Source organism: Zasmidium cellare (genome assembly GCF_010093935.1).
Source record: "Zasmidium cellare ATCC 36951 unplaced genomic scaffold M409scaffold_11, whole genome shotgun sequence".
NCBI classification, from domain to species: Eukaryota; Fungi; Ascomycota; class Dothideomycetes; order Mycosphaerellales; family Mycosphaerellaceae; genus Zasmidium; species Zasmidium cellare.
In genome coordinates, this window is record NW_022986955.1 from 488,982 (window position 1) to 516,217 (window position 27,236).

General features: G+C 53.2%; 8 protein-coding genes across 8 annotated transcripts; 5 read left to right on the forward strand and 3 right to left on the reverse strand.

Annotated features, from left to right (window-relative positions):
* Window positions 1-125: 125 nt before the first annotated feature.
* M409DRAFT_65268 (uncharacterized protein) lies at window positions 126-1,792 on the forward strand (the record flags this gene model as incomplete). Its single annotated transcript, XM_033816434.1, has 2 exons — window positions 126-131; window positions 365-1,792. The coding sequence occupies 2 exons, from the start codon at window positions 126-128 to the stop codon at window positions 1,790-1,792; spliced, it is 1,434 nt and encodes a 477-aa protein (XP_033669810.1).
* Window positions 1,793-1,860: 68 nt separating this feature from the next.
* On the reverse strand, window positions 1,861-2,636 carry M409DRAFT_65269 (uncharacterized protein; the record flags this gene model as incomplete). Its single annotated transcript, XM_033816435.1, has 2 exons — window positions 1,861-2,552; window positions 2,615-2,636. The coding sequence occupies 2 exons, from the start codon at window positions 2,634-2,636 to the stop codon at window positions 1,861-1,863; spliced, it is 714 nt and encodes a 237-aa protein (XP_033669811.1).
* Window positions 2,637-3,182: 546 nt separating this feature from the next.
* M409DRAFT_20935 (uncharacterized protein) lies at window positions 3,183-4,462 on the reverse strand (the record flags this gene model as incomplete). The annotated part of the gene is made up of 3 exons (XM_033805627.1): window positions 3,183-3,760; window positions 3,809-4,195; window positions 4,255-4,462. The coding sequence occupies 3 exons, from the start codon at window positions 4,460-4,462 to the stop codon at window positions 3,183-3,185; spliced, it is 1,173 nt and encodes a 390-aa protein (XP_033669812.1).
* Window positions 4,463-4,852: 390 nt separating this feature from the next.
* On the forward strand, window positions 4,853-5,234 carry M409DRAFT_65271 (uncharacterized protein; the record flags this gene model as incomplete). The annotated part of the gene is made up of 4 exons (XM_033816436.1): window positions 4,853-4,866; window positions 4,920-4,966; window positions 5,036-5,119; window positions 5,173-5,234. The coding sequence occupies 4 exons, from the start codon at window positions 4,853-4,855 to the stop codon at window positions 5,232-5,234; spliced, it is 207 nt and encodes a 68-aa protein (XP_033669813.1).
* Window positions 5,235-7,809: 2,575 nt separating this feature from the next.
* Window positions 7,810-8,826, reverse strand: M409DRAFT_20937 (uncharacterized protein; the record flags this gene model as incomplete). Its single annotated transcript, XM_033805628.1, has 1 exon — window positions 7,810-8,826. The coding sequence occupies one exon, from the start codon at window positions 8,824-8,826 to the stop codon at window positions 7,810-7,812; it is 1,017 nt and encodes a 338-aa protein (XP_033669814.1).
* Window positions 8,827-10,688: 1,862 nt separating this feature from the next.
* M409DRAFT_52910 (uncharacterized protein) lies at window positions 10,689-11,289 on the forward strand (the record flags this gene model as incomplete). Its single annotated transcript, XM_033812209.1, has 2 exons — window positions 10,689-10,889; window positions 10,951-11,289. The coding sequence occupies 2 exons, from the start codon at window positions 10,689-10,691 to the stop codon at window positions 11,287-11,289; spliced, it is 540 nt and encodes a 179-aa protein (XP_033669815.1).
* A 1,633-nt stretch (window positions 11,290-12,922) lies between these two features.
* M409DRAFT_65273 (uncharacterized protein) lies at window positions 12,923-23,761 on the forward strand (the record flags this gene model as incomplete). Its single annotated transcript, XM_033816437.1, has 4 exons — window positions 12,923-12,943; window positions 13,003-13,955; window positions 13,998-14,359; window positions 21,231-23,761. The coding sequence occupies 4 exons, from the start codon at window positions 12,923-12,925 to the stop codon at window positions 23,759-23,761; spliced, it is 3,867 nt and encodes a 1,288-aa protein (XP_033669816.1).
* Window positions 23,762-24,378: 617 nt separating this feature from the next.
* M409DRAFT_20944 (glycoside hydrolase family 3 protein) lies at window positions 24,379-27,086 on the forward strand (the record flags this gene model as incomplete). The annotated part of the gene is made up of 4 exons (XM_033805629.1): window positions 24,379-24,595; window positions 24,674-25,308; window positions 25,366-25,453; window positions 25,498-27,086. 4 exons carry the CDS (start codon window positions 24,379-24,381, stop codon window positions 27,084-27,086), a joined length of 2,529 nt encoding a protein of 842 aa, XP_033669817.1.
* Between the last annotated feature and the right edge of the window lie 150 nt (window positions 27,087-27,236).

Here is a 27,236-nt window from a genome sequence, read left to right on the forward strand (position 1 = left end):
ACGTCCCATTCTTGTTCATTCGGACTGATATTCGCTTTCGCAGGGCTCGGCATGCCGTCCAGGACCAGGCCGAGAAAGTTTGACGGGGAACCGGTATTCACGGAACACATCCGAACGGCTCCCCCATGACCGTTGGCGCATGCATCAGGGGTATGCAACGCCGTGGCGTCTCGCACTCTCGTATTCGCAGGCGTGGAATCCCGAACATCGTCTCTACTTGTCTATAACCCATTTCTTGTTTAGATATTGCTGTGGAGCAGAAGTTCCAGCTATCAACCGCAAACCGCCAGGCTGGTTTCATTCCAGGAAAGGAGAGAAACCAACAGCAACAATGTCGAAATCCACTCACCACACTGAAAGCGAGACCTTCGACATAATCATCATCGGCGCCGGAATCTCAGGTCTAGCAGCAGCGCATCAAATTCAGACATCTCTGCCTCATCTCTCCTACACAATCCTCGAAGCCCGCAATGCCATAGGCGGCACATGGGACCTCTTCAGATTCCCCGGTGTGAGATCAGATACGGACCTGGTGACGTTTGGATTCTCCTGGTATCCTTGGACGGCGAATGAGATCATTGCCAAGGGAGAGTTGATTCGAGATTATCTGCAGGAAGCGGCGGCGTCGGAGGGGATTGATCGACGTGTGAAGTTTGGGCATAAGGTTAGGAAGGCGGAGTGGGATGGGGGCAAGGGTCGGTGGCGGTTGAGTGTTGGTGTCGAAGATGAGAAGACCGTCTATCTTGAGGCGAGGGCGATTGTGTTCGCGGCCGGGTACTATGACTATGACTCTGGACTTGCGGTGGATATTCCAGGACTCAAGAACTTCGATGGCGATATTATCCATCCGCAATTCTGGCCGAAAGACCTGGACTTGAGTGGAAAAAGTATCGCTCTGATTGGCAGCGGCGCCACAGCCATCACCTTGCTCCCCAGTCTGGCCAAAGAAGCCGAACATGTGACGATGGTCCAGCGAAGTCCCACCTACATCCTATCCCTCCCCAACGCCATCACCGGAAAATGGCTCTACAAGTTCTTACCCGGCTGGTTGGCCTTCCAAATCCAGCGGATCCCCTATCTTCTCGGTCCCATGTACCTGTTTCTCTACTGCAAGTTGTTTCCGAAGACGGCCAGGAGAAGAATTCGAGACGCAGCCGCCGCACAACTGCCAAAAGACTATCCGGTCGACAAACATTTCCAACCGAGATATGAGCCTTGGGACCAGAGGATCTGTTTCTCGCCAGATGGAGACTTTTACCAGGCGATTCGAGATGGCAAGGCGAGTATCGTCACCGATACTATCCAGGAAGTGGGTAGTAAAGGCATAACGATGAGCCGAGGGGATCAACTCGATTGCGACATGATCGTGACTGCCACTGGACTGAAGATGCGCATCGCGGGTGGGATCGAAGTCGTTGTCGACGGCGAGCCAGTTGTACTGTCACGAAAGGCCCTCTGGAGAAGCACGCTCCTTCAGGATGTTCCAAATTGTGCGTTTCTGCTAGGGTACAAACACATGTCCTGGACAATCGGCGCGGAAATCAATGCGTCGTTGTTTTGTCGGGTTCTGAGATATATGGAGGGAAGAGATCTTCGGACTGTAGTACCGCGACAGACTGGCTTGAGTGAGCTGATACCTTTCCTCTCGCTCAAGTCGAGTTATGTGTTGAAGGGGATGGATGATATGCTGAAAACGGGAAGTTCGGGGCCGTGGAAGGGGAGAGAAACATACTTTGTGGACAGGCTCAAGGCTCAATACCTGAACATCACCAATGGCTTGGACTTCTCGTGAGGGGCGACCATTGAGACCGCCAACATGAAAGTCCTTGGGGCGAGCCATCCAATTCCCACAGGCTGTTGTTATGACCCGTACTTTATTTCCACACTCCCGTCCCAGCCTTTCCCTTTCCTGAGACTTCCCAGGTCGGGCAACCACCGCAGCTCCACTTCTCCAAAGTAATTCGCCTCCTCGACCGTTCTAATGAAACCCAGACTCTCAAACAACCTGATGCTTCCCGCGTTGCCTTTCTGCACCTTCACCCTCAAGAAACTCAGCTGAGGCGGCACAGAATCCCGAGCATACTCAGCCGCGATCAAGTTCCAGTGCGTCAAGATGTAATCGATGAAGGTCAAAACAGCCGCTCTGCCGTATCCCTTTTGTTGAAAATCCTTCCGGGCGATCATGAGCTCTATCTCACCGACCACGCCTTTGACGCCTGGAGTGATCGCTTCGACGTCCTGCTCCATCTCCTCAGAGTCGGGATCGAAGAGGAAGAGGTTGATATCGCCGATCATGCGGTCTTCGTTGTCGAATTCGCCAGGCCGTACAGAATCTGAGGTGTCGTTTGGAGAGTTGGAAAGAGGCAGGCAGACAATAAACGTCAGCTTGTCTCTGTCATTCCGCCATGACCTTTGCATGGCATACTCCTCCTCTAGCGAGAGCGGCTCCGATGCCGTGGCCTCTTGGATGGATTCGTCTTTCATCCATTCATGGTAGGTTGTGACGTGAGACTCCGAGTAAGGCACCAAGAGGACCGTTGGGGTTGAAAGCGCTGGATCGGAGTAAGTCGTGAGCCGAATGTCCAACTGTGTGCAACTTGTTGACAGCCCGTACCGGTATGCTCGTTGACCTTCATCTTGGTGATCTACGTGTTCGCCTCCAGAGTTGCATCACTCTCTGGCGTCGTGCTCCAGAAGATGAACTGCAAACTGCGGTGAGCGGCCCCGATTCTCGTGTCGTCCGTGAGATCGTCCTTTTTCTGCTCACGCCAGCCCCAGTCTTTTGCCCAGCTACATTCACCTAAGGGTAGTACAGAAAGTTTCCTGAGACTGCTGAGGAAAGTGTTAAAGACAAGCTGGAGTATAAACAGCTTTAAAAGTCAGGCGAGGAGACCACTCCACGAAAAGCTCGGGCCACATCCGAATCGGGAAAGTTGAGAGATATATGTTTGCGGATGATGGCATTAAAACGAACTTGTTGAGTGCTTGATAAAGCGCTCGAGTTGTATCATGTCATGCTATCTGTAGTATACAGGAGCTGCTCGCTCGCTTGCCAGCCGTAGGCAAAGCTGGCTCGTCCACGCAAACGCCATGCGGAATGCACGATGCAACCCATATCCACCATCTCTCGCCCACCATCTTCTTTTCCTCATTCCCTGCACATCGTCCTCTCTATTCTCCAACTAGAGCTGTTTATATTCAAGTTTTCCCTCGAGTTTCTTGCTCTCCGCGACTTTGCGTACAGCCTTGTTGAAATCGTCCTGGCTGACGGACTCCCGGTAGTCCTTGATGGCAAATAGCCCTGCTTCTGTGACCACGTTCCTCAAATCTGCGCCGTTTAGACCATCGCTCATCTTCACGACACTCTCGAAGTCGATTTCTCCCTCTTTCTGCACGCTCTCAGCGTGGATCTTCAGAACCTCCAATCGGCCGGCCTCGTTCGGTAGCGGGATCTCGATCTTTCGGTCGAGTCGACCAGCTCGTAGGAGGGCAGGATCGAGGGTATCGGGTCGGTTGGTGGCCATGATGATCTTGGTCTTGCCAAGGTAGTCGAAACCATCAAGCTGGTTCAGGAGTTCCATGAGAGTACGTTGAATCTCACGATCAGCGCTAGTGCCCTCGGAGAATCGTCGTCCACCGATGGCATCGATTTCGTCCATGAAGATGATACAGGGCTCGTGTTCCTTTGCGTAGCCGAACATTTCACGGATCAGACGGGCAGATTCTCCGATGTACTTGTCGACGATGGCAGATGAGACAACTGGGAAGTGTCAGCGAAGAGACAACGTAATGAAGAAAGATGCAATACCTTTGAGGAAGTTGGTCTCCAGGGAACTTGCGACAGCTCTTGCAAGAAGCGTCTTGCCAGTACCTGGTGGACCGTAGAGTAGAACACCCTTTGGCGGCTTGATACCCACCCGCAAGAACAGCTCGGGATTCTTGAGTGGCAGCTCGATGACTTCTCTCAGCTCTCTTATCTGATCGTTCAGACCGCCGATACCAGCGAATGAAACCTGTCCAGGATCTTCGAGTGACATGTTGTAGACGAGAGGGTCGACCTCGCGAGGAAGCATGCGCATGATCGTGAGCGTGGTCATATCCAGCGCCACACGTGTGCCTTGCTTCAGCTTCGCTTTCTCGACCTTTGACCGGCAGCCCACAACATATCGAGGACCTGATGAGGCCTTGACGATGACTATTCATCAATGATATCAGTATGTCGAGCCTTTTGCTAATCCCAATGTCTCCACTCACATCGCTCTTCATCCAGTTGTTTGAGCACCTCCCCAATGATCTGACCCACACTCTGCAGCGCCTTGATGTTGTCCTCGGATATGTCAAAGTCACGCTGTAGCTCCTTGATCTGTAGCCGCAGATCCTTCAGCTTTGCCTCCCATTCTCTTGAGTCTAGCAGCTTCGTCTTGTACTCCTCCAGCGCGTGATCTCTCTCCGGGTCGCTCATCTTGCCCTGTGCTGATGTGATGGAAATGCTGCTTTCGGAGGTGATGACCGGTGATCGTGGGAGGGTGATTATGGGTTGGCGACGATGTTTGGAGGTGTTGGGTGATGTTGTGCGGTGTTGTTTGATGGAAGTGCTTCAGTGAAGCTCACATGCAACAGGCGGCTTTGGTTTACGCCAGTCGCTCTGCCGAAGTCAGCCCGACGTGTTGGCCTGAGGCAGAAATTAAAGCACAGGCCATCGAAATTTACTAGCGGCTTTGCCAAGCGCACGCTCTTCCAAAATCATCCCGCCGCAAGCCAACGACATCGAGACGCTCGAATCGCACATCTGCGCAGACAATCCGCTACAACCACCGTCAAATCGCCAAATTCAGACACACATAGCGCAAAGATGGATTCCGCCAAGTGAGACCACGGAAATGGGTGGAAAAATGGAACTGCGACTGACAACAGTACAGGGTCCCAGTCAAGCTCGTCAAGGTCACCAGAGTCCTCGGCCGTACCGGTATGCGATCCCTCGAACACAGAAAGAGATGAGATTTGGGAGAGAAAGAGCAGTTCTGATATGATACAGGCTCCCGTGGAGGTGTGACCCAGGTCCGCGTCGAATTCATGGACGACACCACCCGTTCCATCATCCGCAACGTCAAGGGTCCAGGTACGCGATCCGAAGACATGGTGTGGTTTAGGCCAAAATCTAACAAGAAACAGTCCGTGAGGATGACATCCTCTGCTTGCTCGAGTCTGAGCGTGAGGCTAGGAGACTGAGATAGGCCGGATATTGTGCGCAGGAGAAGAGGGGCAAGCGCGGGCGATGGTGGGCATGATTCAAAGATTCTTTCAGCGGGATGCAACATCTGGCGTTGCGGCTATGGCATCGACACGTATGCAGTGACAAAAGGATCACGAACTCTTCGGCAAAGGACGTCGCTACAGTTCCTGTCCACAATACCCAAAGCGTAGGCGGACCGCCTGCTTCTGACACGATTTCTCGCAAACATCGTCTCTGTCTCACAAAATCAACGATGTTCACGAACTATCTTGTATGCTCACGTTCAGTAGGGATTTCCGACTCAATGAGTTCGCGCCACGATATCTTGCACGACATTGAAATCCCAAAGCAAGGAGGACTGCTCGTGTTCGCAACAAGGAAGTCGTGCACGTGGCCATGTCATCCACTCCTTTATCATTCCCGCACAAGCCCCAGCCGATTTTCAAATCACCATTCCCCTGACGCATCGTCCAATCACCGAACAAGTCCGCCCTGTACCGCGAATAGCACGAACTGCTGGTATCCGACGCCGAACTGCTCAATCCATGCACGGGAGGTTGCAGCTTGTCGACATGGAATAAAGCCCCATAAATCACAACCACGAAGTAGGACGCCACGAGCCATTCAATCCTATTCGCCGTATGACGGAGATCTCCAGCTTTTGCCGCCCTGCAGGGTCCCTAGATCCATTCCACAAGACCCGGACGTATATGCTATCCCCGTCCCATGATTGCCAGTCACAGGCTGAGAGTGGCACATCGATACCGCTTGCTAATTGATTGTCTGGCCTGTATGCTACTACTGCACCCATACGAAGCTGAACACACCTCGCCACAAGAGTATCACATGTCAGGGTATGCTCAGCTCTTCGACAGCGGCTCCTGTACACATCACCCCTGTTTCCCCAATTGTGCACGAGTCGCCACGGCCAGCAAAATCAGCCTCACTGACTTGTAGGAGCTGCAGCAGCAGCAGCACCGCATCGATTACTCGCCCGCCGAAAATTCAAAAAGTCGAAGGATTGGAAGAAGAGAAGACTCCGTACAGCCAAAACTTTCCCCAAATGCAAGCAAGCCGAACTTCGGCTCGCTTGTCACGTGCGTCAGCTGTGTGTTTGCCACTTTGAGGAAGGCGCGATCCACTAGGAGCCTGTCGAGAAACATCGGGATGCAATCGGCAACTCTAACGAAATGTGAACGAAGAGTGTACCATTGATGAGAAACCGCTTTCTACCATCGAATGGTACCTCTGCCATCATCGAATTAGCTGTAGACGTGGTCTGAACGATTCCCCCTTCTTCTTCGTCCTCGAAAGTTCAACCCCAGCGAAAAGCGCTTGCTGCCCAACACTAAAAGCGCTCTCCAATGTTACATTCATTTACACCGCGTCATCCATCCATTGGCATACCTCGCGAGGCACGCGGCTAAACTCGCACGCGATATTTGATCCCATCTCTCCCGGCAGCCTCTGTCGCCAATCGATCGTAGTCCACCACCTTGACCACATATCGAACTACGCAACCTACCAATTGATCATGTTCGGCAGAGGAAGACTCCCCTCGCCGTGTTGCACTTTCGAGGACGGTGCAGAGTCCCGTATGCGACAATGCAATCTCCAACCGGTTCGTCGACGCGTCGACCGCCTTGTCCTCCGGGCCTGGGCCCGAAGAGTCGTTATGGGCTTCCCCAAAGGGTCTTTCTTGTATTTGAGATGGCGCGTACGGAACGAGTACGCTGGTCGCCACTCGTCGAGACATGACAGGAATGGATAGATGAGGCTTGTCGTGATCGAGAGCCTGATCCCTGGTAATGAGTGGTCGACGAAAGACCACAGCGTGTGGTTGCCGCCTCTGTCGACTGTCAATCTCCTGGGATACATGCGCTATCGATGGCGAAGGATGAGGAACGAAGTGTCAAATGAATGGATGTCGTCGACGCCTCAACGACACGCGCCAACGTGTCGAAGGAGCCGAGAGGCGCGTGCTAGAGGACGGTAGATTGTCTGGACAACGATGACGGCTGACATGAGGAGACACGAGTGGTCGGCGACTGGACGATGATACCGTCGAACATCTGGTCGGAAGTAACGCCGAATGATCGTTTCTGACAGCCATTGAAGCCTGGCGAATGGTGTATAGTAAACGTCCCCTTTTTCATTTCCATATCTCGCTATGCTAACGCTATGCTACTTCTTCGTTCGACGATGCCAACAAACACGCGCCATCAAAGCAAGAAGAGGAGATTAAAGCGATCGATGGAGGCATTAATTAGCCGGAGCCTAGGCAGTGACCGTGTCCAAATATGAAGGGTTCCGGATTAAGACACGAGTGGATGCAGCGAGCGCCAGCACTGGCTGCGACGCGTGGGTCGTATCGCGTGGGTCGTTGGAAATCGGATGAGTGTGTAGCCGCCATATCTGATGTTGGGGTTTTGGTTGGGTATAGATGGTTGGTGTCGATATTGAGTTTTCTGCCTCGACGATGTTGAGGGCGCGAAGGGGAAGGGTGGTTGATACAGTCGGTTGAGCGTGTCGAGGTGGTCGTCGGTACGGGGAGGCAGATCGAATCTCGAGGGTCGTTATTGCCGTTGCAACCCGAGCAAAAACAGTCTTCGATCAGGAGCTGGGTGGCCGTTTGAAGAAGAGAAAGCCGCTGGGGGGAAGTACAACGGGCCCTGGGTGATACTCGCGGCGTTCGAATCGATCCATAGTAATATCCGTTCGAGCAAGCCATCCAGACCAAGTGCCTGTAGTCCGCCTCGTAGACTGACCATGCGTTGCAAACCGGTCATGTGCGTGTGAAACGTATCTCGTTGACCGAAGAGGAGTTCATACGTTGCCATCTTGCCCACGGCAGCGATGAGGGCGTCGCTCGTTGCTCGACCGCCGGCGCTGTGGTCGACGAGGGAACGGTTGATTTCTTGAATCGCCATGCCGCGGAGTTGCAGCAGGTTGATTCTGTGTGTCTGGGTTGGACGCATTTTGTTCCAGTGCGCGGCGGCTGTGAGGATTGTCGCGTGGAGGGATGCTCGGTCTGAGAAGACGATTGCAAGGAAGTTGTCTCGTATTAGGCCTCTTGAGGCTACGTCTGTTTCTTGGAGGTCGATTGACATCGTGTTGATGTAGTGATCCTCGTCATTGTTAGCTTTGGCGGTCATATTGTGCTTGTGGGGTGATTGCCATACCATCACAGGCCGTAGATAGGGATGCCACTCCTCAGGGTAGACTTCTAGTGGATTCAGTCGAACCAGTGATCCAGGTGAGTAGGAGCCCGGGTTGGGTGAGGTGGGAGATTCATCTGGACTGCTGGCTTCAGTGTCTGGTGAGCCTATTGATGATGTCGATCTGCTCATAGGAGGCCGTCGACTGGAGGAAGCAGCGCCGTCCGCGTATTGCTCTGTCGTTCTTCTTGCCTGCGCAGCAGCGGCTTTCCGTTGCTTCTCATGTTGCTTTGAAGTAACGTGGCTGCGGACACTCCTTCGTGTCTGAGCGTTGCGTGCATCTGCTGGATTGGTGAAGTTGAGGAAACGAAAGTCGATCGATTCTGCTGCGGAGCCTGACCTGCTGCCTGAGGATACGTTAGAATCGTCGTCCATGTCTGTCGAAGTCTCGTTGGGCAGAACAGAAGGGACGTACTACCACTTTCGGAGCGGCTAGATGCCGGCGAGGCAGGCCCGCTCCCTCCCGATTGATTTCTTGATAGCTCGGCGGCTCGTTGGCTACTCATGGCGGCGGGAACCGATAGAACAGCACGTGGACGTGGAGTGGGAGCCAGCATACTTGCTTCGAGACAGAAGTATAAGAAGGAATGGCAGATATATTCACTTGATCTTCAGGGGGCTGTTATCGTGGTAGGAAACACAGCATCGACATGAAAGCTGGGCATGGGAGCATGGCTCCAATACTTCTGTGCAATTCATACTATTGGAAGGTGCTGGTGGCGACCGTTTGGTGCCAATGCAGGCCCGTAAGGCATCGTCGTCTACAATGAGGTCCACCCTAGGATGTCATGCATGAGCCGTCCGGCAGTGGGTACAGAGGCGCTCAATGGCGGCGGAAGTGAATGATCAAGTGAGACCTGGGTGCAATGAATCCGCCATGCGACTTCATTGGCCTGAGGCGCTGACGGGATGCAGCTACAGTCGAGCGCAAAGGGAGGATCAGTGAGAGACGACGGTTTCGGAAGCTTTGCTCGTGAGCCTCTCTAACCCAGTGCAGGTACGCTCCGGCTCGTGTGTGCCTCAGCCGCGAGCGTTGCTTCTTTTCCAATGGCCCAGCAGTTGCCACTACTCTGTGGCGAGGAAGCTGAACCAAGAGCCCGCTGTACAAGCACTGTGGGGTGAACTGTCTAGCGAGTGCTGAGGTCCGTCGCGGCCCTCAGCTTTCGGCTCCTGGCTGACAGTGATTGGCTCCGTGAAATTTGTTGCCATTCCCTTGCAGAGCTGCAGTCGAAAGTTGACGTGCCAGTGGGGCCACCAGAATGCAGATTCGGACGGAAAAGCGCCTCATGGACAAGAAGGTCAAGCTGGAAGTGCCGTTCCGGGCATCGAGCTGCACAGGGACTGGACGCACGATCGCGCGATCATGTCGTACACTGCATACCAGCGACCCGGTGCGGTCGTATGGGTCGTCGACGCCGCGACCAGCATGAGTCGTTCTGTCATCCACCCTGTCGGTGAGTGAATGGATTCGCAGCTGCAGGTCCACGAGCTGCAACGTGTCTGCCGCGCCACGAACGGTGCAGTTTTAGCACAGCAGTAGGGGTTGAGCGAGTCGTTTCATCATTCCATGCAGGTACCTGTCGCGGCTAGCATCGAAAGAATAATCGTCACTTGGCGCAGCATTAGGCACAACGCAGCACTGTGAGGCAGCCCTTTTCGAAGGGCTGTGCAATCCGCGCCGAGCGGTGTCAAGCAGGCCGACGCGTGTGTGGCTGGAGACGTGCAGTGCTTCGGCCAAAGCCGTGCGAGCCGTAGGCGGTTGCAGATCAACGGATGTCCTGGCGGCAACTGAAGGTGATACAGAGCGGCAGAGGAGCAATGGCAATGTATGAATGTAAATTGGGAAACATTGAAAGCAACTGAAGTCGGATTAGAGCGATAGGGCCCCATCGAAGCGTCCCGCACTATTTCGTCACTCGATTCTGGTGCGACAAACTCAAGCCGCTGTTCCGGGACATGTCGAGCCACAGGTTTCCTCGTACCTCGCTCGCATTTCGTACGCAGCGGTCCGAGTCCATGCCCGGGGTTGCGAGGGAGAAGTCTTGGAATGCACGTCACATGCTGAGCATCCGTCGCACTCTGACCAGGCACTGTGCTGGCAGTGCCAGCAGGCAGCATCTTCATCAACGAGAATAGAGCACAGTAGTCGTGCATATCAATGTGTGCTGCCGTCCGCATTGGAACTGGTAACACAGCAGCACACGAGCCGTAAATTTTGCCAGCAAACAACGCCCAACATGTCGGCGCCGGTGGAGACAACCGCAGCCACCACGGCAAAGCAACCAGAAACGCAGGCCAAGGGGAGACCGCATAGCAGGAACAAGAAGTCAGATCCTTTTTGGAATCTGTCAGAGGATGCCTTGAAGATGCCCGTTCAGCCATCTCCGAGCACCAACGAAGTCAGCGGAACATCCCAGTCGGAGTCGCTTATCGCTGATGTAGGGGCCGCCTCATCTGGAAAAGAAGAATCCGAGATGGCGATGCTAATTGCTTGTCTAGTTAATCCTGACGCCCATCAACGTAATATCATTCATCTTGTCTTTGCTCGTCGTTGAACGCCAGCAACGGCAATGGCGTCTGTCACAACACGCACCACGGCACGAAGCATCCACCTGGGCCCAATTCGGTTTTCATAACCCTGAGCCTTACCAAGAATCGACAGAGACTACGTGGCACCCTCGCCTATCCTGGAAGCGTCGTGGGATTGCCAAGCAGCAGATGAGAGATGTGTTCGACATGCGAGGGCGGGTCATCCTGGCTCTCGTTGCGTGGACGCTTTTAGGAATTGTGGCAGTCGCGTATGCCTTTCGACGAATGTATCAATGGGCGCTCGCTTGAATGCAAACCCTAATGGCTCGATGACGACGGACGATCTTGTGATTTGAGGGGAAGCATGGTGTCTGGAGTTTTGGTACTGGCGCTTGGCCAGAAGGTGGTCTGTTGTACAGCGAATCTATGCCTTCGCTTGCTGTGTATGGGATTCGATTTCTCCACTGTCGTATAGCGGTCTCCGAGGGGCGACAAGGCAACCAAAAAGCAATGGTTCGAAATGGCGCACCTGCGGCTTCTTTCACCTAATCCCATTCCAACAGCTTCACTGAAAATGGGACTGCAGTCTCCATCGACCTGTTTTCCCCAAGAGAATAAGACGTCTGACACATCAAAAGACGTTTCTAATGGCTGTGTACTTCACACAGAGCCATTTCGTATCGAAGAGTCGCCAGACAAAGACTGCAGCTTGTTGTCTATTCAAGCCGTCGCAGGGATCGATGGCTTCCATATGGCAAAGGAGGCAAGCGTAGCCAGTCTTGAGGTCCACACTCGAGGAGCAATTTGAGACTGAAATGATAACTTGTCCTGGCTGTCCGTCCAGACGTTTTCGAACGTCATTGTAGTGAGTTGCCAGGCCGGTCTTTGCTGGCCCGCGTCCAAGCTCCACTGCGAACTCAGCGGCAAAAGATTGCGAAGAAGAGTGAGCCTCAAAGAGGCGAGTGTTCACAGCCTCTGCCATACCCCAGACGACGTCTTCCATGTGACTGGCGATGGCTTCAGGGTCCTTCCAGAACGGTGTCGAATCGTTGCTTGCCTCGCTGGGCGTCTGGTCAGTGTCACACTCCATTCTTCAGTATGTCGTCCTTGAGTAGCTTGATTCTTTGTTGGTCTCTTGTCATTTCTCAGCAAGAGTCGTCTTTTGCTAGCCTCGGAAGACAGTCGTCCATACGGCTCAATGCGCGAGCGAGTTATTCTGGTCTGCAACTCTCGGTAAGGCGCAGCGTCATGCATGCATGAGGCGCAGAAACCAATCAGCTCATCTGACGCCCTTGGTGCTCAATCTTCCCACGCGACTATGCACAAGCGTTGTCAGGAGAGAGCAAAATTGCTGATGGAGCGTGTCGGAACATGAGCTGCATCAGAACGCCAGCTGCCTTGATGCGAGTGAGAGTCGCCACAACACCACCTTCTTGCTCAGTCGAGCACCTGTTCCAAGTGAACCAAACAAAAAGAGCATCATGTGCTGCCATGATGTGCATGATCTCACCCCGCGTCGTCTCTGTTTGCGGACCCCTGGACGTTACTGTTGACTCGAGAAGTCGTGGGTGTCGTTGAAGATGAGGTCGGCGAAAATCGCCGGCCGCGATTCATGCCTATTGCTGTCATATGCCAAAGTGTGTGTTGCCATATGTTTGTTTCATCCATTTTCTGGTCCAAGACAGTAGGATGTCGAGGAGGTGAGGTCGAAGAGAAGGGATGTTTCCAAAGCAACGGCCACGACTTCCGCGCTTCGGCAAAATGTTAAGCGCCTGATAACCTTTTGCAGGATGCCTGCAAAATTAGCTGAAACCACCAACTCTCCCACCAAAGTCACCCTCCAACGCGAGCTACACAGGTACGCGTGCCAACTCCTCCTGATAACTGGTCGCGTAAGGCCCATTAAAGTCCTCGGCTCCCCTGGAGCTTGCGTCGGTTCAGGATGGTCTCTTTCTCGTGCGAGGTAAAGTCGATGAGAGCACTCAGCAATCTACCAACCAACACTAATAATTTGCCTTGAAGAATTGCGGCGATGTCTTGACGAAGAAGAAACTAGACGGCCATCGTAATCAATGCCGTGGCGCGACCTTTACTTGCCTTGATTGCATGGTTCACTTCTACGGAACCGAATATCGATCGCATACCTCCTGCATATCAGAAGCCCAGAAGTACCAAGGAGCGCTGTACCGGCCGGACAAGGACAAGCAGAATAATAAGAAGGGCAGCGAGGAGAAGCGCAAGTCCATGAACGGATATAATAACTCTCAGGCTATGGTGCCGAGAGGGGCATACGTTGAAGATGCACCAGAAGGTGATGACATGAACGCGGTGGCCGTTATCGACGTTCCACCGAGAGCACCGACCCCGCCGCCTGCGCCTGAACAAATCACTGAAGGGGTGAACGTCTTCGACTTTCTCGTCACCGATTCGACACCGAAGGGAGCCGTACAGCCGCCTGACGAACGCAAAATGCTTGGAAACGGCGAGTCGCAGTATTCGCAATATTCGCAGTACTCACAGTACTCCAACGGCCGTGGATCGCGATACTTGGAGCATGGATATTCTTACGGTGATGCGCCAGTGCAACCCAGCTTTGAGCGCTACGATTCCTACAATAATCTGGCAGAATCGCAACAGTCAAATTCCTTCGTGACGCCGGCGCCGAAGGAACGACGCAGAGAAAAGAAGGAGAAGTACACTGTGGAGAAGAGCGAGAAGAAGAGGAAGCGTAATGTAGAAGAATTGGACATCTCCAGCGCGAAGCGGCCAATGTCGCGCGATGAACCCATGACGGACGCACCTGCGACTGGCGGAAGGACGCTGCATTCTGGCCTTACAGGAGGCCTCAGTCGTCTGGTCACAGATGCTGAGTTCTACGATGACCGGATTGAAGCCGGACCTACCCCTATCAGCCCGTTGAAGCGAAGCAAGAAGGAAAAGGACGCCAAGCCTGGAGCGAAGGAAGAGCGCAGAAAGTCATCATACGTCAGCTACAGTACCACCAAGGCGCCCTCCAGCAGAGGCGACGACAAGCACCGCCGTCGTTCGCGTAGCCCTGATCGAGAGCGTCACAAGGACAAGCACGGAAGGAGCGCCCGACATGACTCTTTCTCATCTGAAGATCGCTCACACGTCAGTCGAAGGAAACAGATCGAGTATCCGGACAGACCCAGCTCAGTTCAACCCTCGGCGACAAACCAGATTATCTCATACAAATCACGGGCCGATCTCTTCATGTCCTTCATCAACAAGGGACCAGAGAGCGAACGAGGCTGCTCAATCAATAAGGCCCTGAAACGATATCATCGAGAGCGCGACGTCCGAGGCGAGGAGAAGGACGAAGAGGACAAGGAGCTATGGAAATCTCTACGACTGCGACGTAATTCTAGAGGCGAGATTGTGTTATTCAGCAGCTAATTCCACGGCTTTGACGATATCATGGCGAAACGGATCACGGACCCACAGCATGGCGTTTGATGGCCTACTTTATTGTGTTCGTCTTTAATGCTAGCTAATGCGCATGTATTCTATTCATTTCGCGACTCTGCCGATACGACTTTCGCCAAGATTCACGCGATTCACGCGATTCACGCCCAAACGAGAAGGGCAAGCGCTCGATAGGTGAAGGTTAACTGGACCTCACTTGCTGTTCTCTTCACATGCATGCCGATGACCTCGATTTGGTAGTCATTGACGCATCGGCAGGCAATGGTGGAAAGAATGGCGACGCAGTATGCTTACCTGCAAATCCTTCAGGTCTGATGCCAAACGACAGAATGAAGCGAAAGCGCTGACAAGAATGTCGTCTCAAGAACATATCTAAGCGATGACATGATCGGTCCTACAAACCCTGCAAGATGGCCGACATGGAGGAACCGTGGAGTTTGGACCCTTGCCTCGCCTGGATAGTTTCGCGCTTGATGCGACATTCGACATCCTCGAATCCACCTCAGCCCTACAGCTGAAAGCTAGTACATCTTCGCCCCCCTGTGGTGACTAGAATGGCCCCCAAAGCAGGTCAACTTCAGGACCTCGTAGCCTTACTTTCTGCTACCCAGCCAAATCGTCTTACCAATGGCTCGCAGGGAGTAGTAAGACCCTCAAGGTTATAAAGACTGGCGGGATTCCTTGCTTAACAACACACGCCTCAACTTACGGTAGGCAGCCTTCTTCCTTCGCCTTCCTCTTTACGTGTAGCAGCGTTTCAATCCAGAAGAAAGATGTCCAAACCAACACTCGTCCTCGTCCACGGCTCTTGGCACTCCCCCGAACACTTCGGCCCTCTCATCCAAGACCTCGTCTCCCACGGATACAAATGCATCGCCGTCTCCCTCCCCAGCACCCAAACCCCAGACACACCCCCGGCAAGCCTGACCGACGACACAAACGCCGTACGCACCGCCGTGGAAGCAGAACTCTCCGCCGGCAACAACGTCGTCATCGTAGCGCACTCCTACGGCGGCAGCCCCACCAACAACGCCCTCAAAGACCTCTCCACAGCCTCGCGCAGTGCAGCAGGCCACAGCACCTCCGTCCTCGCCATCGCCTTCCTCGCCGCCATAGTCCTGCCCCCAGGAATGACCTTCCTCGCCATGCTCGGCGGCAAACCCCACCCCATCCACGACCTCCGCACCCCGGACTTCGCATGGGTCGGACCCCCCGGCCCGCAACACTACTTCTACAACGACATGTCGCCCTCCGAGGCCGAGAAGTGGAGCAAGCTGCTGAGGGTGCAGAGCTGGCGGGCGTATTGCGAGGAGACGACGGAGGCGGCGTGTATGGAGATTGAATGTTTTTATTTGCGGACGACGCGGGATCAGGCGTTTCCGTTTGAGGCGCAGGGGGTTATGTTGGGGGCTTTGGAGAAGGAGGGGGCGAGGGTCAGGCAGGAGACGGTGGAGGCTGATCATACGCCTTTTATTGGGAGGGCGATGGGGGAGACTAGTGGGTTTGTGAGGAGGGTTGCGGAGGGGAGGTTTGATGAAAAGGAAACCTGAAATGTCGTGTGATGGTAGGTAATATCTCTTGATAGAAGAACGACATCTAAAACGGTATGGGTATCTCAACGAAGCGTCACACCCTCCACACATCGCTCAGCACCCTCTACTGCCTCCCCATCCATAAACCCCTGCAAATGACAATCCCCAACGAGCTCATACTCGACACCATCCCCTCTCCTCAGCACCAACGGCACCCTCCCACCCTTCAAAACCCAAACCTGATCCCCAACCCTCGCATTCGAATAACAAAGCCCCAAGCCCCCTTCCCTCGTCACAAACAACGCTCTTCCAAAACAAGCACACAACATCGCTTGCACAGACTCATCTTCCAACGTCGGTCTCATGAACAACACAGATTGCAGGAGTATTTGTCTCAGCCACGCTGAATAAGGCTCCGCGTCGTCAGCTGTGAACCGTCGAAAGGACATACTCCCAGACCGCCAGACGAGATCGCCGGTGATGGTGCGCCAGAACGCCGCTTGTTTACGGACGTCAGGCCAGAGGAGGGAGACGTTGTGGCCTGCGTTCATAGCTGCTTGGCGCCAGCTGAGGAGGACGCGCAAGACGTAGCGGGCGTCGCATTGTTCCACGGGGATGTCGAGAGGCGTGCAGATGGTGGAGATCGTGTCGATACATATCCCGGAGACGTGGAGTTGGTCTTTCTCAAGACTGATATCTGCACCAGACATCCCTCTCGAAGCATCGTACAGATCATAGGCATCTAATCTCCGCATCTCAGCGTGGACGGCCTCGACACTCGGTCGGAGTTCGAGGTTCCGTACCCAGGAGGGAAGGTTATGGGCGGTAGAGCAGAAGCCTTGGCCTGTTAGACAGCGCAGATCCCCCTGGCAGTTCTGGATGATGAGGCTCATAGCCTCTATATAAACATCCCTCACACTCCGCCCATAATCCACCTGCACCGTCTTCCCCGTTGCACCAAACAATGCCAGAATCCCGAATACCTTGTCCTTGGCATTGCGGCAATCCTTGTATCGATACATCCTCAACAAGCGATCCAAATCCCCTCTCGGCGCGGGTGACGTATACACCGCATCCGGCACAAACGCATACGTCGAGGGGAACAACTTCTCCACTTTCGCGCAGCACGTGTACAGATGGCGTCGTTGGTTCTGGAGGCTTTTGCGGATCGTGGAGAAGGGGATGCGGTGGCTGCCGTACATGACCCAGGCGTTGGTGGCGAGCAGGGCTTCTTGCACGGTCCAGAGGCGCTGGTGCCAGGTGGTGGAGAGGAGTTGGCGGAAGCGGAGCCACATGGACTGGAATTGGGGGGTTTCTTTGAAGTAGAGTTGGTTGAAGGTGTTGCGGAAGAAGCAGGGTAACGAGGAGATGTGGTTGTCTTGAGCGAAATGCATTATCATAGCGAACGGGTCGTCATCCTCGTGGGTATCTTCGTCGTTTGTGAGGAGTTTGTCTCGCCTACGATTAGCGTGGTTCGTGTGATTATTTTGGGGATAGCATACCGTAAGACTTCTTTCTCCTTCTACAACACCCACATCCCGCAGGTAACATCCCCTCCGCCGCAATCGTCGACCTCGCAGACCACCTCCTCAACAACTCATGCTTCTCCGCAGCCTCAAGAGGAGCCTCTGCGGGACCAAGCCAAATAAGCACATTCGAACATCGCTGAAAGATCCTATGCATCAACCCCACTTGCTGCGCTTTCTCGACTTCGTCCTGTTGATTGATGCACAGCTTGTCGATCCATAGCGCCAGAGGTTGGTCGTCTTGACGGACTTGTCTTAGAGCCGCTTCGAGACTGGGCGTGATTGTGACGACTCGGTCATTGACGATTATGGATGAGAGGTTGCTATGGTGGCCCCAGGCGTACGAAAGGGCGTGATAGATTAGGTTCGGATCGTCCAGAGACTCGGTCGTCAATTCGCATTGTATGTCGTCTGCCCAGGTGCCCGGAAGTACCGTAAGAATACGTATCTCAGTTCTGTCGTTCGATAATAGACTGTATTCTACGTCTAATGTTTGAGACAGGACTGCTTCTTGCATCGATTTGCTTCGATCTATGACCATATTGGCGTGGAGTACGCACTAAATCGAACGTATACGCAACGAGCCAGTCGCATTAGTAAGTGATTGGTGTAAGTGTTGTCCTGCAATGTCTGCGTTGAAGACCATCGTCAGGTATCCATGCTGTAGACAAAAGTGGGATGTTATTGGAGTCTGAAACAGCTGAGGCCTATAAAGGATTCGCTAGGATTTGGCCCCCAGTATGTGGCTGTGCGACAGGCTAAAGTAGAACGAAGTCCGTGCTAAAGTATATGTAAAAGTGGTATGGGACGATTGAAGGGGAAACAGAGGAAACGCTGAATCATTGGGAAGCGATCAAATTGAAAGCCATCCATGTATCGATGTTCGAGAAAGTCGAGACCCACGCTGTCAGGGCAGAATGAAGTGAATGAAAAGCATACTTAGTATGGCGCTCATCAGTCATCATCGGACAGTCTCAAGAGTCGAATGGTGGACGTACGCATATCGCTGATCCAGAAGGCCCACTCGAGGGCCATGACGTTGGAGCAAGTAACGACTCATGTATCGCGCCACAAAATGGCGCTCTCCCAGTCCACGCGCTCGACAACGGGAGGAAAATTATCCTGAACGTCGACCACAGGTATCGGATTGAGAGAACGAGACTCACCTATCAAATCACGAAGCATCATACACACGTCGTACATGGCGCTGCCGACTGCCTGCGGTGCAAGACGTCAACCTATGGTTTCGATCCTGACGACCTGGATGCGGCTCACACGTGCCGCAGTGGTGTCCAGGACTCCTTTGAATGACATCCCCGATGCCTTGTGCATAAGTTCGTCTCTTCTGCTCGATGGCACCTTCAGCGCAGTCGAGATACGAATGCGCATATATGACTCTTTCTTTCATTTTGATTAGCACTTAGGGCTTCTTGCTGCAGCTATCCCAGATCCAAGCGCACTGCAAAGGCCCACGAACGTATGTATCTCCATCTCTTGCGATGGGTTCTTGGCGATGTCAGGACATGAATATCAGAATGTTGCTTGACAAGTGTTGGTGCGTTGCAGGCGAGTGTCGTTCGGATTATCAAAGGCCATCTGCCGATAGCGTCGTCCAACTCTTGGGACCCCGAGTATGCTCTATCCTGAGCGAACTGCGCAAGAGAGCCATGCTGGCGCCGTCTAGAGAGGTGAAGATGTGGTGTTGAGAAGACCGGGTCGCATTGAGCTCTAAAACTCTGAAAGTGCACGGGCCTTCAAGCTTCTCTGCGACTTCACAGGATTTGCTTGTGGGAGTTGCGATTGAAGGACCAATTGCCGGCTCATACCAATCGCTAGCTGCATACATCTTCACTCGATTCCTGCACACTAGCAACACGTACTGCCTCTCATTTTTCCGTCCGAGCAGCGCTCCAGCCATTGACTATACCACGTGTTGACTCACCACCCGAGTCATTGCCGGAGCAAACTTGTGCTTCGTTGGACTACTTCACTTCGACCTGCATCTACTAGCAAAGACCACCGTCTGCAGACGCCGCTTGCTCCGCGCAAAGTATCCACAAGGCGGATTCGGCCTTAGCATTAATTGCTTCTATCCTTTTTACAAGAAATGGAGCTCGTCACTCAGTACGTTTCGCCCCATCCTATTCCACTATGGTCTCCACGACAGAGGTCGAGCGACCGTCAATTTCAGGAAGACGATGGAGTCGTTCTTTGCCCACGCTGACGACTGCTCTGGACAGTCTCCCAGATCGGCTGCTGTTCGCTGTACCCAAAAAGGGCCGTCTGAACCAGGCATGCCTGGATCTTCTGTCCGGATCTGACATTCAGTTCCACCGCCACAACCGTTTGGACATCGCGCTCGTTAAGAACCTTCCCTTGGCCTTGGTCTTCCTTCCAGCTGCGGACATTCCATCTTTCGTTGGAGAGGGACGAGTAGATCTTGGAATCACAGGACGAGATACCGTTGCCGAGCATGACGCCCTCAATCCACCTACAGAAACTACCGGAATCGAGGAGATCATGGACCTCGAGTTCGGCCGGTGCAAACTCCAAGTGCAAGTGCCTGAGAAGGGCGACATTCAGACACCGGAGCAACTGATTGGGCGGAACATCGTCACAAGCTTCACCAACTTGTCCGAGACATATTTCAGAGATCTGGAATCGAAGAAATCCCAGGCAAACGGTACTTCTAACGGCGATTCAGCGCAACCGAAGTTGAACACGAAGATCAGATTCGTTGGAGGAAGTGTTGAGGCTGCATGCGCTCTTGGTTTGGCAGATGGGATTGTCGATCTCGTTGGTCAGTACTCAGCAGTTGGACACCTACACAAGCGCAATGGCTAACCAAATACAGAGTCGGGAGAGACCATGCGTGCTGCAGGACTCAAGGCCATCGCCACCGTCGTCGAGTCAACAGCAGTTCTGATCCGATCAAAACAACCATCTGACCCGAAACTCGTCGAACTCATCACGAACCGGATCAAGGGTGTCATCACAGCGCAAAAGTACGTGCTTTGCACCTACAATGTCGAGCGTAAGAACCTCGAGACGACGAGCAAGATCACACCCGGCAAGCGAGCTCCTACTATCAACAGTCTCGAAGAAGACGGCTGGGTTGCTGTCCAGGCCATGGTCCTGAGGAAGGATACCGCGCAGGTGATGGACAGGTTGATCGATGCTGGAGCTCAAGACATTATGATCACCAAACTGGAGAATACCAGAACGGTTTAAGGTTGGATCAATTTGGTCGTTCTTTCGCTGTACGAAAGAGGCAGCAGTAACTCACTTTCTCATATAGACTTAGAGCTGCGGTCACGATTATGGCAACGCACGTTTGAACTGGCTTCGAGCAATGCGTGTCTCTTTCCAGGCTTGTATTTCTCCGATCACTACAACTGATCTGTATGCAGCGTATCCTGAGGCACTACAATTTTTCCTGTAACCGCGCACATAGCGTGACGTCATGTTTGCTCGTGCTGGAGCTTGGACCTCAAAGAAGGCCAACAACAGGATCATCGACAGCGGCAGATGCAACACTCTGCCTTCAACAAGTTCTTGCAACAATATTTGAGGTTCATTGACCGTTTCACTTTGTTCGCCTATCATCTCACTTGATTGATGGCGTCCAGTCTGCTCATCCAAAAACTGTGATTGAAAAGACAACAACACTCCAGCTTGACCCATCCCAGCTGCGTTTCGAGCTCTTTTGAGCTCTTGCCAGGATTCAAAATGGATATCCTCAAAGAAGGCGACCACCGCGGCTCAGGCTCAACATCCGGCGCAGCCATCCTCGGAGCCTTCATCCCAACCTTCATCATCGCCGTCATCTACGTGACCGCCTTTGTACTGGTTCGGAATCACTTCCGAAAAGTCTACGCACCCAGGACGTTCCTAGGAACGATTCCAGAGAAAGATCGAACTCCTACGTCGAGGGCAGAGGATTGGTGGTGGTTCAAGGACTTCCGGAATTTGACGGATCACTTCGTCTTGCAGCACAATTCCCTTGATGCGTGGCTGTTTCTGCGGTTTCTACGATTCATAGTCTGGATATGTTTTGCTGGGGTTTGCCTCACTTGGCCGATTCTGTTCCCGGTGAACGCAACTGGTGGTGGGACCCGCGAACAACTCGACAAGATTGCCCTGGGAAATGTCACGAAGAACAACCATCTTTGGGCACACACGGTCGTTGCCTGGGTGTTCTTCCTGGGCATTTTCCTTGTGATCGCGTTCGAGCGTCTGCAGTTGATTGGATTCCGACAGGCCTGCTATTTGAATGAGAAGCATGCGAGCAAGCTGTCCGCAAGGACTGTGCTTTTCCTTAACGCTCCAAGCGATGCTCTTCAACCAAGCAACTTGAAACAATATTTCGGGGAACAAGCAGATTATGGCTGGCCGGTCAAGGATACCGGCCACTTGGAAGAGCTCATTGAGCAGCGAAATGGAGCGGCTTTTGGGCTGGAAAGTGCTGAAATAGACTTGATCGTCAACGCAGTGAAGAGTCGCAAAGGAAGGCCGCAGGATGTGAATGGAAGTTCTGCACAGGAAGAGCAGTCTGCTGTCCCAAAGCACCAGCGGCCTACTACGAGAAAGCCCCCACTTGTTGGAACAAAGGTCGATAGGATCGAGACTTTGCGCAAGAAAGTGGTTGAGATTGCTGGCACCATCGACTCACATCGAGCTGCGCCTGGCAGGAACGTCCCCAGCGAGTCTGCAATCTTCGTCTCTTTTGCCAGTCAGGAGGCTGCTCACAGAGCGTTCCAGCAAATTACTTTCCAGCCAAAAGTTCCACTCGAAGATCGATACCTGGCTGTACAGCCAAAGGAAGTGCTATGGAAAAACATCCAGCAACCGGCCGCTAAACGCGTGTCAAAGGCCAGCCTGGCTCTTGTATTTGTCATCGTGTTCACAATCTTCTTTTCGATTCCCGTGGGTCTTCTCGGTACCTGGAGCAACGCAAAGCAACTTGCAGACAAAGTCGAATGGCTGAGCTGGGTCAACGATCTTCCACCTTGGGTACTTGGTCTCCTCACAGGTCTGGTTCCACCCGCCCTGACTAGTTGGTTCGTCTCGTATGTGCCAAAGCTGTTCCGCCATGTCGCGAAGCTTTCAGGCGAGCCCACTACTCCGCAAGCAGAGCTGAAAACCCAGGCGTGGTATATGGCTTTCCAGGTCGTTCAGGTCTTCCTCGTCACGACGATCTCTTCCGGAACTGCTGCAGTTGTCACGAAGATCATGCGCGAGCCTCATTCAGCGCCTGCCTTGCTGGCTGAGAATCTACCCACGGCGTCAAACTTCTACTTGACGTACTTCCTCTTGCAAGGTCTCACTAGCTCGTCTCAGAACCTTCTGGACTACTCAGAACTGTTCGAGTACTTGTTCTACGAGTACTTCTGGAACAAGACACCCCGAGAGAAGTTCCAGACTTACGCCTTGATGCGAGCTACGCCGTGGGCTGCATGGTATCCGAAGTTCACAAACTTCTTCATCATTGCGGTGGCATACGCCTGCATTCAGCCTCTGATACTGGGATTCGCAACGATAGGCATCTTCTTCTTTTACCTCAGCCATCGATACCAATTGCTTTACGTCAGACAAACCAAGATCGATACCAAAGGCGAAGCATACAAACGGGCCTTGCAGCAGATGCCGACTGGATTGTACATTGCAGAGCTGTGCTTGATCGGTCTTTTTGGAGCGAGAAAGGCGGCAGTGCAAAGCACGCTTATGATTGTCCTTCTGGTGATCACCGCGGTGGCCAACTTCTTGCTGGACAGGATGTTGAAGCCACTTGAGCTGTATCTCGGAGTCGACAAATGGCAAGAGCAAGAAGTACCTCTCCTCGCTGAAGAGGACGGTATCGATCCCAACGACGAGGCTGCCCTGCATGCAGCATCGCATGGAAGACGACTCGGCATCAAACGCCTGCCCAATCCCGCTCCAAGGGTGTTATCAGACTTCTTCGATTCCATCATTTCCGCCGCCCGCGACAAGGCATACTCTTGGCTCGACCAGCCACGAGTCATGGACGATAATCCACCACAACTCAGCGAGGAAGATATCGCAAAGGCATACATCGCTCCAGCGTTCACGTCCAAGACACCAAAGCTATGGATTCCACGGGACAAGTATGGTGTGTCAAAGCAGGAGATTGAACAGAACGAAGCAGTGGGGATCCAGGCCACTGATGAGGCCGCTGAGATCGATGAGAAAGGTAAACTGCATTGGGACTCGAATTTCGAGAATGTGCCGGTCTTTTCCAAGCCCAAGGTTATCTAGTAAATAGCTTGCTCGGTTGCATTGATGAATGCGAGTGTCGACAGAAACTCTAATGCAAATATGGTTGTGATATTGAAGCCTCCGCACTGTTGGGTGGTGGTGTCATGGCGGACACATGGCGTTGTCGTGCTGTAGAAGAGCCCAAGGCCTGGTGATGAATAGTGATGAAAGAGGCGTTCGAACTGACTCCTGTCAAGATGTTAACGAGATGTTCTATAGCACTATCCAGTGTCAGTCAACCTGATACAGTTCGCGGGACTAGGATGTGAGGTCGAAGTTGACTCGTGCGCACGGGCCATTTGGGCTCGTTTCGGGTTGGTGTGAAGCTTGGTTGGCGTGGAGATTTGGGGGAAGGAACCATGTCAACATCGCAACGCCCCTTGAACTCTAATTCTGGAAGGCACCTTCCGCGAAGTGAAGTCCTGAAGCAGCGACGATGGTCGTGACGCTGTGGCTTTGTGATTTCTTTCCAACACGAACTGCACACAAACTTCCTGACCAAAACCTCGAAATACACACACCACGGGCAACGGGCTCATGAGATGATCCTCTACACTCGCCGCCACCACACTCAGTACATGCCGACGTAAAGACCAACAAGGACAAGCTCGCCTCATATGGACGAGAAGGAAACCGCCACGGCAGAAACGACCGAGAAGACGCCTTTCCTGCAACGCACGCAACAATCCAAATTCGCCGTCTTTTGTCTGCGGCACAAACTCATCGTCTTCCCCGTCGCCGTCATGGTGCTGCTGCTGCCGCTTTTGGGGCTGATTGCTCTGAATACGAAGGAGGCGCGGGCGGAGTATCAGAGTCCGGTTGTGTGGCCATCACGTAGGTTTTCACATATCTCTTTCATGACTATTGATTTTCTGTGGTTTGCGATATGCTAATGATGTTGATTTGTCTTAGCGGAGGGATATGGCGCGGGAAATTGGTCGCAGTCATACGACAAAGCCAAAGCGATGGTTTCGAAAATGACGCTGGAGGAAATGAACAACATCACCATCGGCTACGATCCCGTCAAGGCGAACACAGGCTGCGTGGGACTTTCTGGATCGGCCCCGAAGCACGGCTTTCCTGGATTATGTCTTCACGATGCGGGGAATGGGGTCCGCGATAGCGATGGAGTCAATGCCTACTCTTCGGGTATGCATATTGGAGCTTCGTGGAATGTGTCGTTGGCGTATCAGCGAGCGGTGTTCATGGGTGCCGAGTTCAAGAAGAAGGGAGTCAATGTCGCTTTGGGGCCGGTGGTTGGGCCTGTTGGCAGAATTGCAGAGGGTGGCAGGTTCTGGGAGGGTTTCGCCGCGGATCCGTACTTGACTGGCATTCTGGGCGCACAGTCTGTGAGGGGACTGCAAGAGAATGTCATTGCGAGTGTGAAGCATTTTCTGGCGAATGAGCAGGAAACCAATCGGAGACCAATTCCTGGTGATGATGGGACTACCCAGTCTTCGTCTTCGAACGTGGACGATCATACGATGCATGAGCTGTACTTGTGGCCCTTTCAGGATGCGCTTTACGCTGGAGCGGGATGTGTGATGGTATGTGGACACAGACAGTGTTCAAACGCTGGGAATTGCTAACTTGTTTCGCTACAGTGCAGCTACCAACGATTGAACAACACCTACGCCTGTGAGAACAGCAAGGCCATGAACGGTCTGCTGAAGGGAGAGTTGAATTTCCAAGGTATGTCGAACGCTAATGGCCTTTACCTGTGCTGACCTCCGCAGGCTTCGTTGTCTCGGACTGGGTAGCTCAAATGAGCGGCCTTGCCTCTGCTAACGGTGGTCTTGATCTCGCCATGCCAACAAGCGATTACTGGGACGAAGGCCAACTGGCAAAAGCTGTGAACGACGGGAGCCTTAACAAGACTCGCTTGGTTGACATGGCCACTCGAATTGTTGCCACCTGGTATCAATTTGGCCAGGACAACCCTGATATGCCGGAAATTGGCGTTGGAATGGCTCCAGATCTTCTCAAACCACACAACTTCGTCGATGCGCGAGATCCGGCTTCGAAAGATTCACTACTCCAGCAGGCGATCGAAGGACATGTGCTTGTGAAGAACGTCAATGGCACCCTGCCATTGAAGAAACCACGAGTCTTGTCGGTGTTTGGTTACGATGCCATCCAGCATCCGACATACAATCCGGGAGCCTTCGACTTTACCTGGAATCGGGATGTGGTGACACTGCAGCAGAATCAGCTCAACAGCTTGGCCCAGAACAAGCCGATCCAAGGCGCACCGCAGACTGCCATGGGAACGCTTGTGGTTGGAGGTGGCAGTGGCTCGAATACTCCAGCATACTTGAGCTCTCCGTACGATGCTCTTCAAGACCGGGCTTACGACGATGACACGATGATCTTCTACGACTTCACATCCATCGAACCAAGTGTGGTTTCGAGCTCGGATGCGTGCCTCGTCTTCATCAACGAGTACTCATCAGAGGAGTTCGACAGGCCTGGGCTCGCTGACGAAGACTCAGACAATCTTGTCGGCAGCGTCGCAAGACAGTGCAACAACACTATCGTTGTGATTCACAATGCTGGCATTCGTCTTGTGGACGCGTGGATCGACAATACGAATGTTACTGCGGTCATCTTCGCGCATCTTCCTGGCCAAGATGCAGGCAGAGCCGTCGTCCAGCTTCTATACGGAGATGTCAGTCCATCAGGGCGATTGCCATACACTGTGGCCAAGCAAGACTCAGATTATGGCTCTCTGCAAGGCCCCTGCAACGATGACTCTCAATCGCCCCAGTGCTACTACGACGAAGGCGTGAACATCGACTATCGAGCATTCCTAGCAAAGGGCATCACTCCAAGATACGAGTTCGGCTACGGCCTCACATATACCACCTTCGACTACTCCGCCCTCAACATCAACCTAAACGCCACTTCCACGGCCAACGCCGCGAGCATCGCCCCTTTCTACACGAACGGCACCACCAACCAGAACAGCAATAGAACTGACGTCGGCATCGGTGGCCTTCAATCCCTCTTCGAAAGCATGGGCACCATCACCGCGACTATTCACAACTCCGGCGACGTCGCCGCCTCGGAAGTCGCCCAACTTTACCTCCAAATCCCTGTGCCATACAACTCGCGCAACCCCGGCACGAGGACGTTGCGTGGCTTTGATAAGGTTGCTGTTAATCCGGGAGAGTCCGCACAAGTGACGTTTCCGCTGAGGAGGAAGGATATCAGTTATTGGGATACGGGCAACCAGACTTGGATTACGCCGTCGGGCGACTTCAAGGTGTGGGTGGGGAGGAGTGTGTTGGATTTGCCGTTGACGGGGTCGTTCCCTCTTGATTGAGCGGAGTAGGGAAGATGAGATTGGTTGTGACGGTAATCAGACTTCTTGTCACTGATGATTAGCGATGATGATGAGATGGAGATGAATGTTGGGGTGGCGTTGGGTGGCGTTTTTGGCGGACGACCAGGCTGGCGTTGTATCATGGAGATG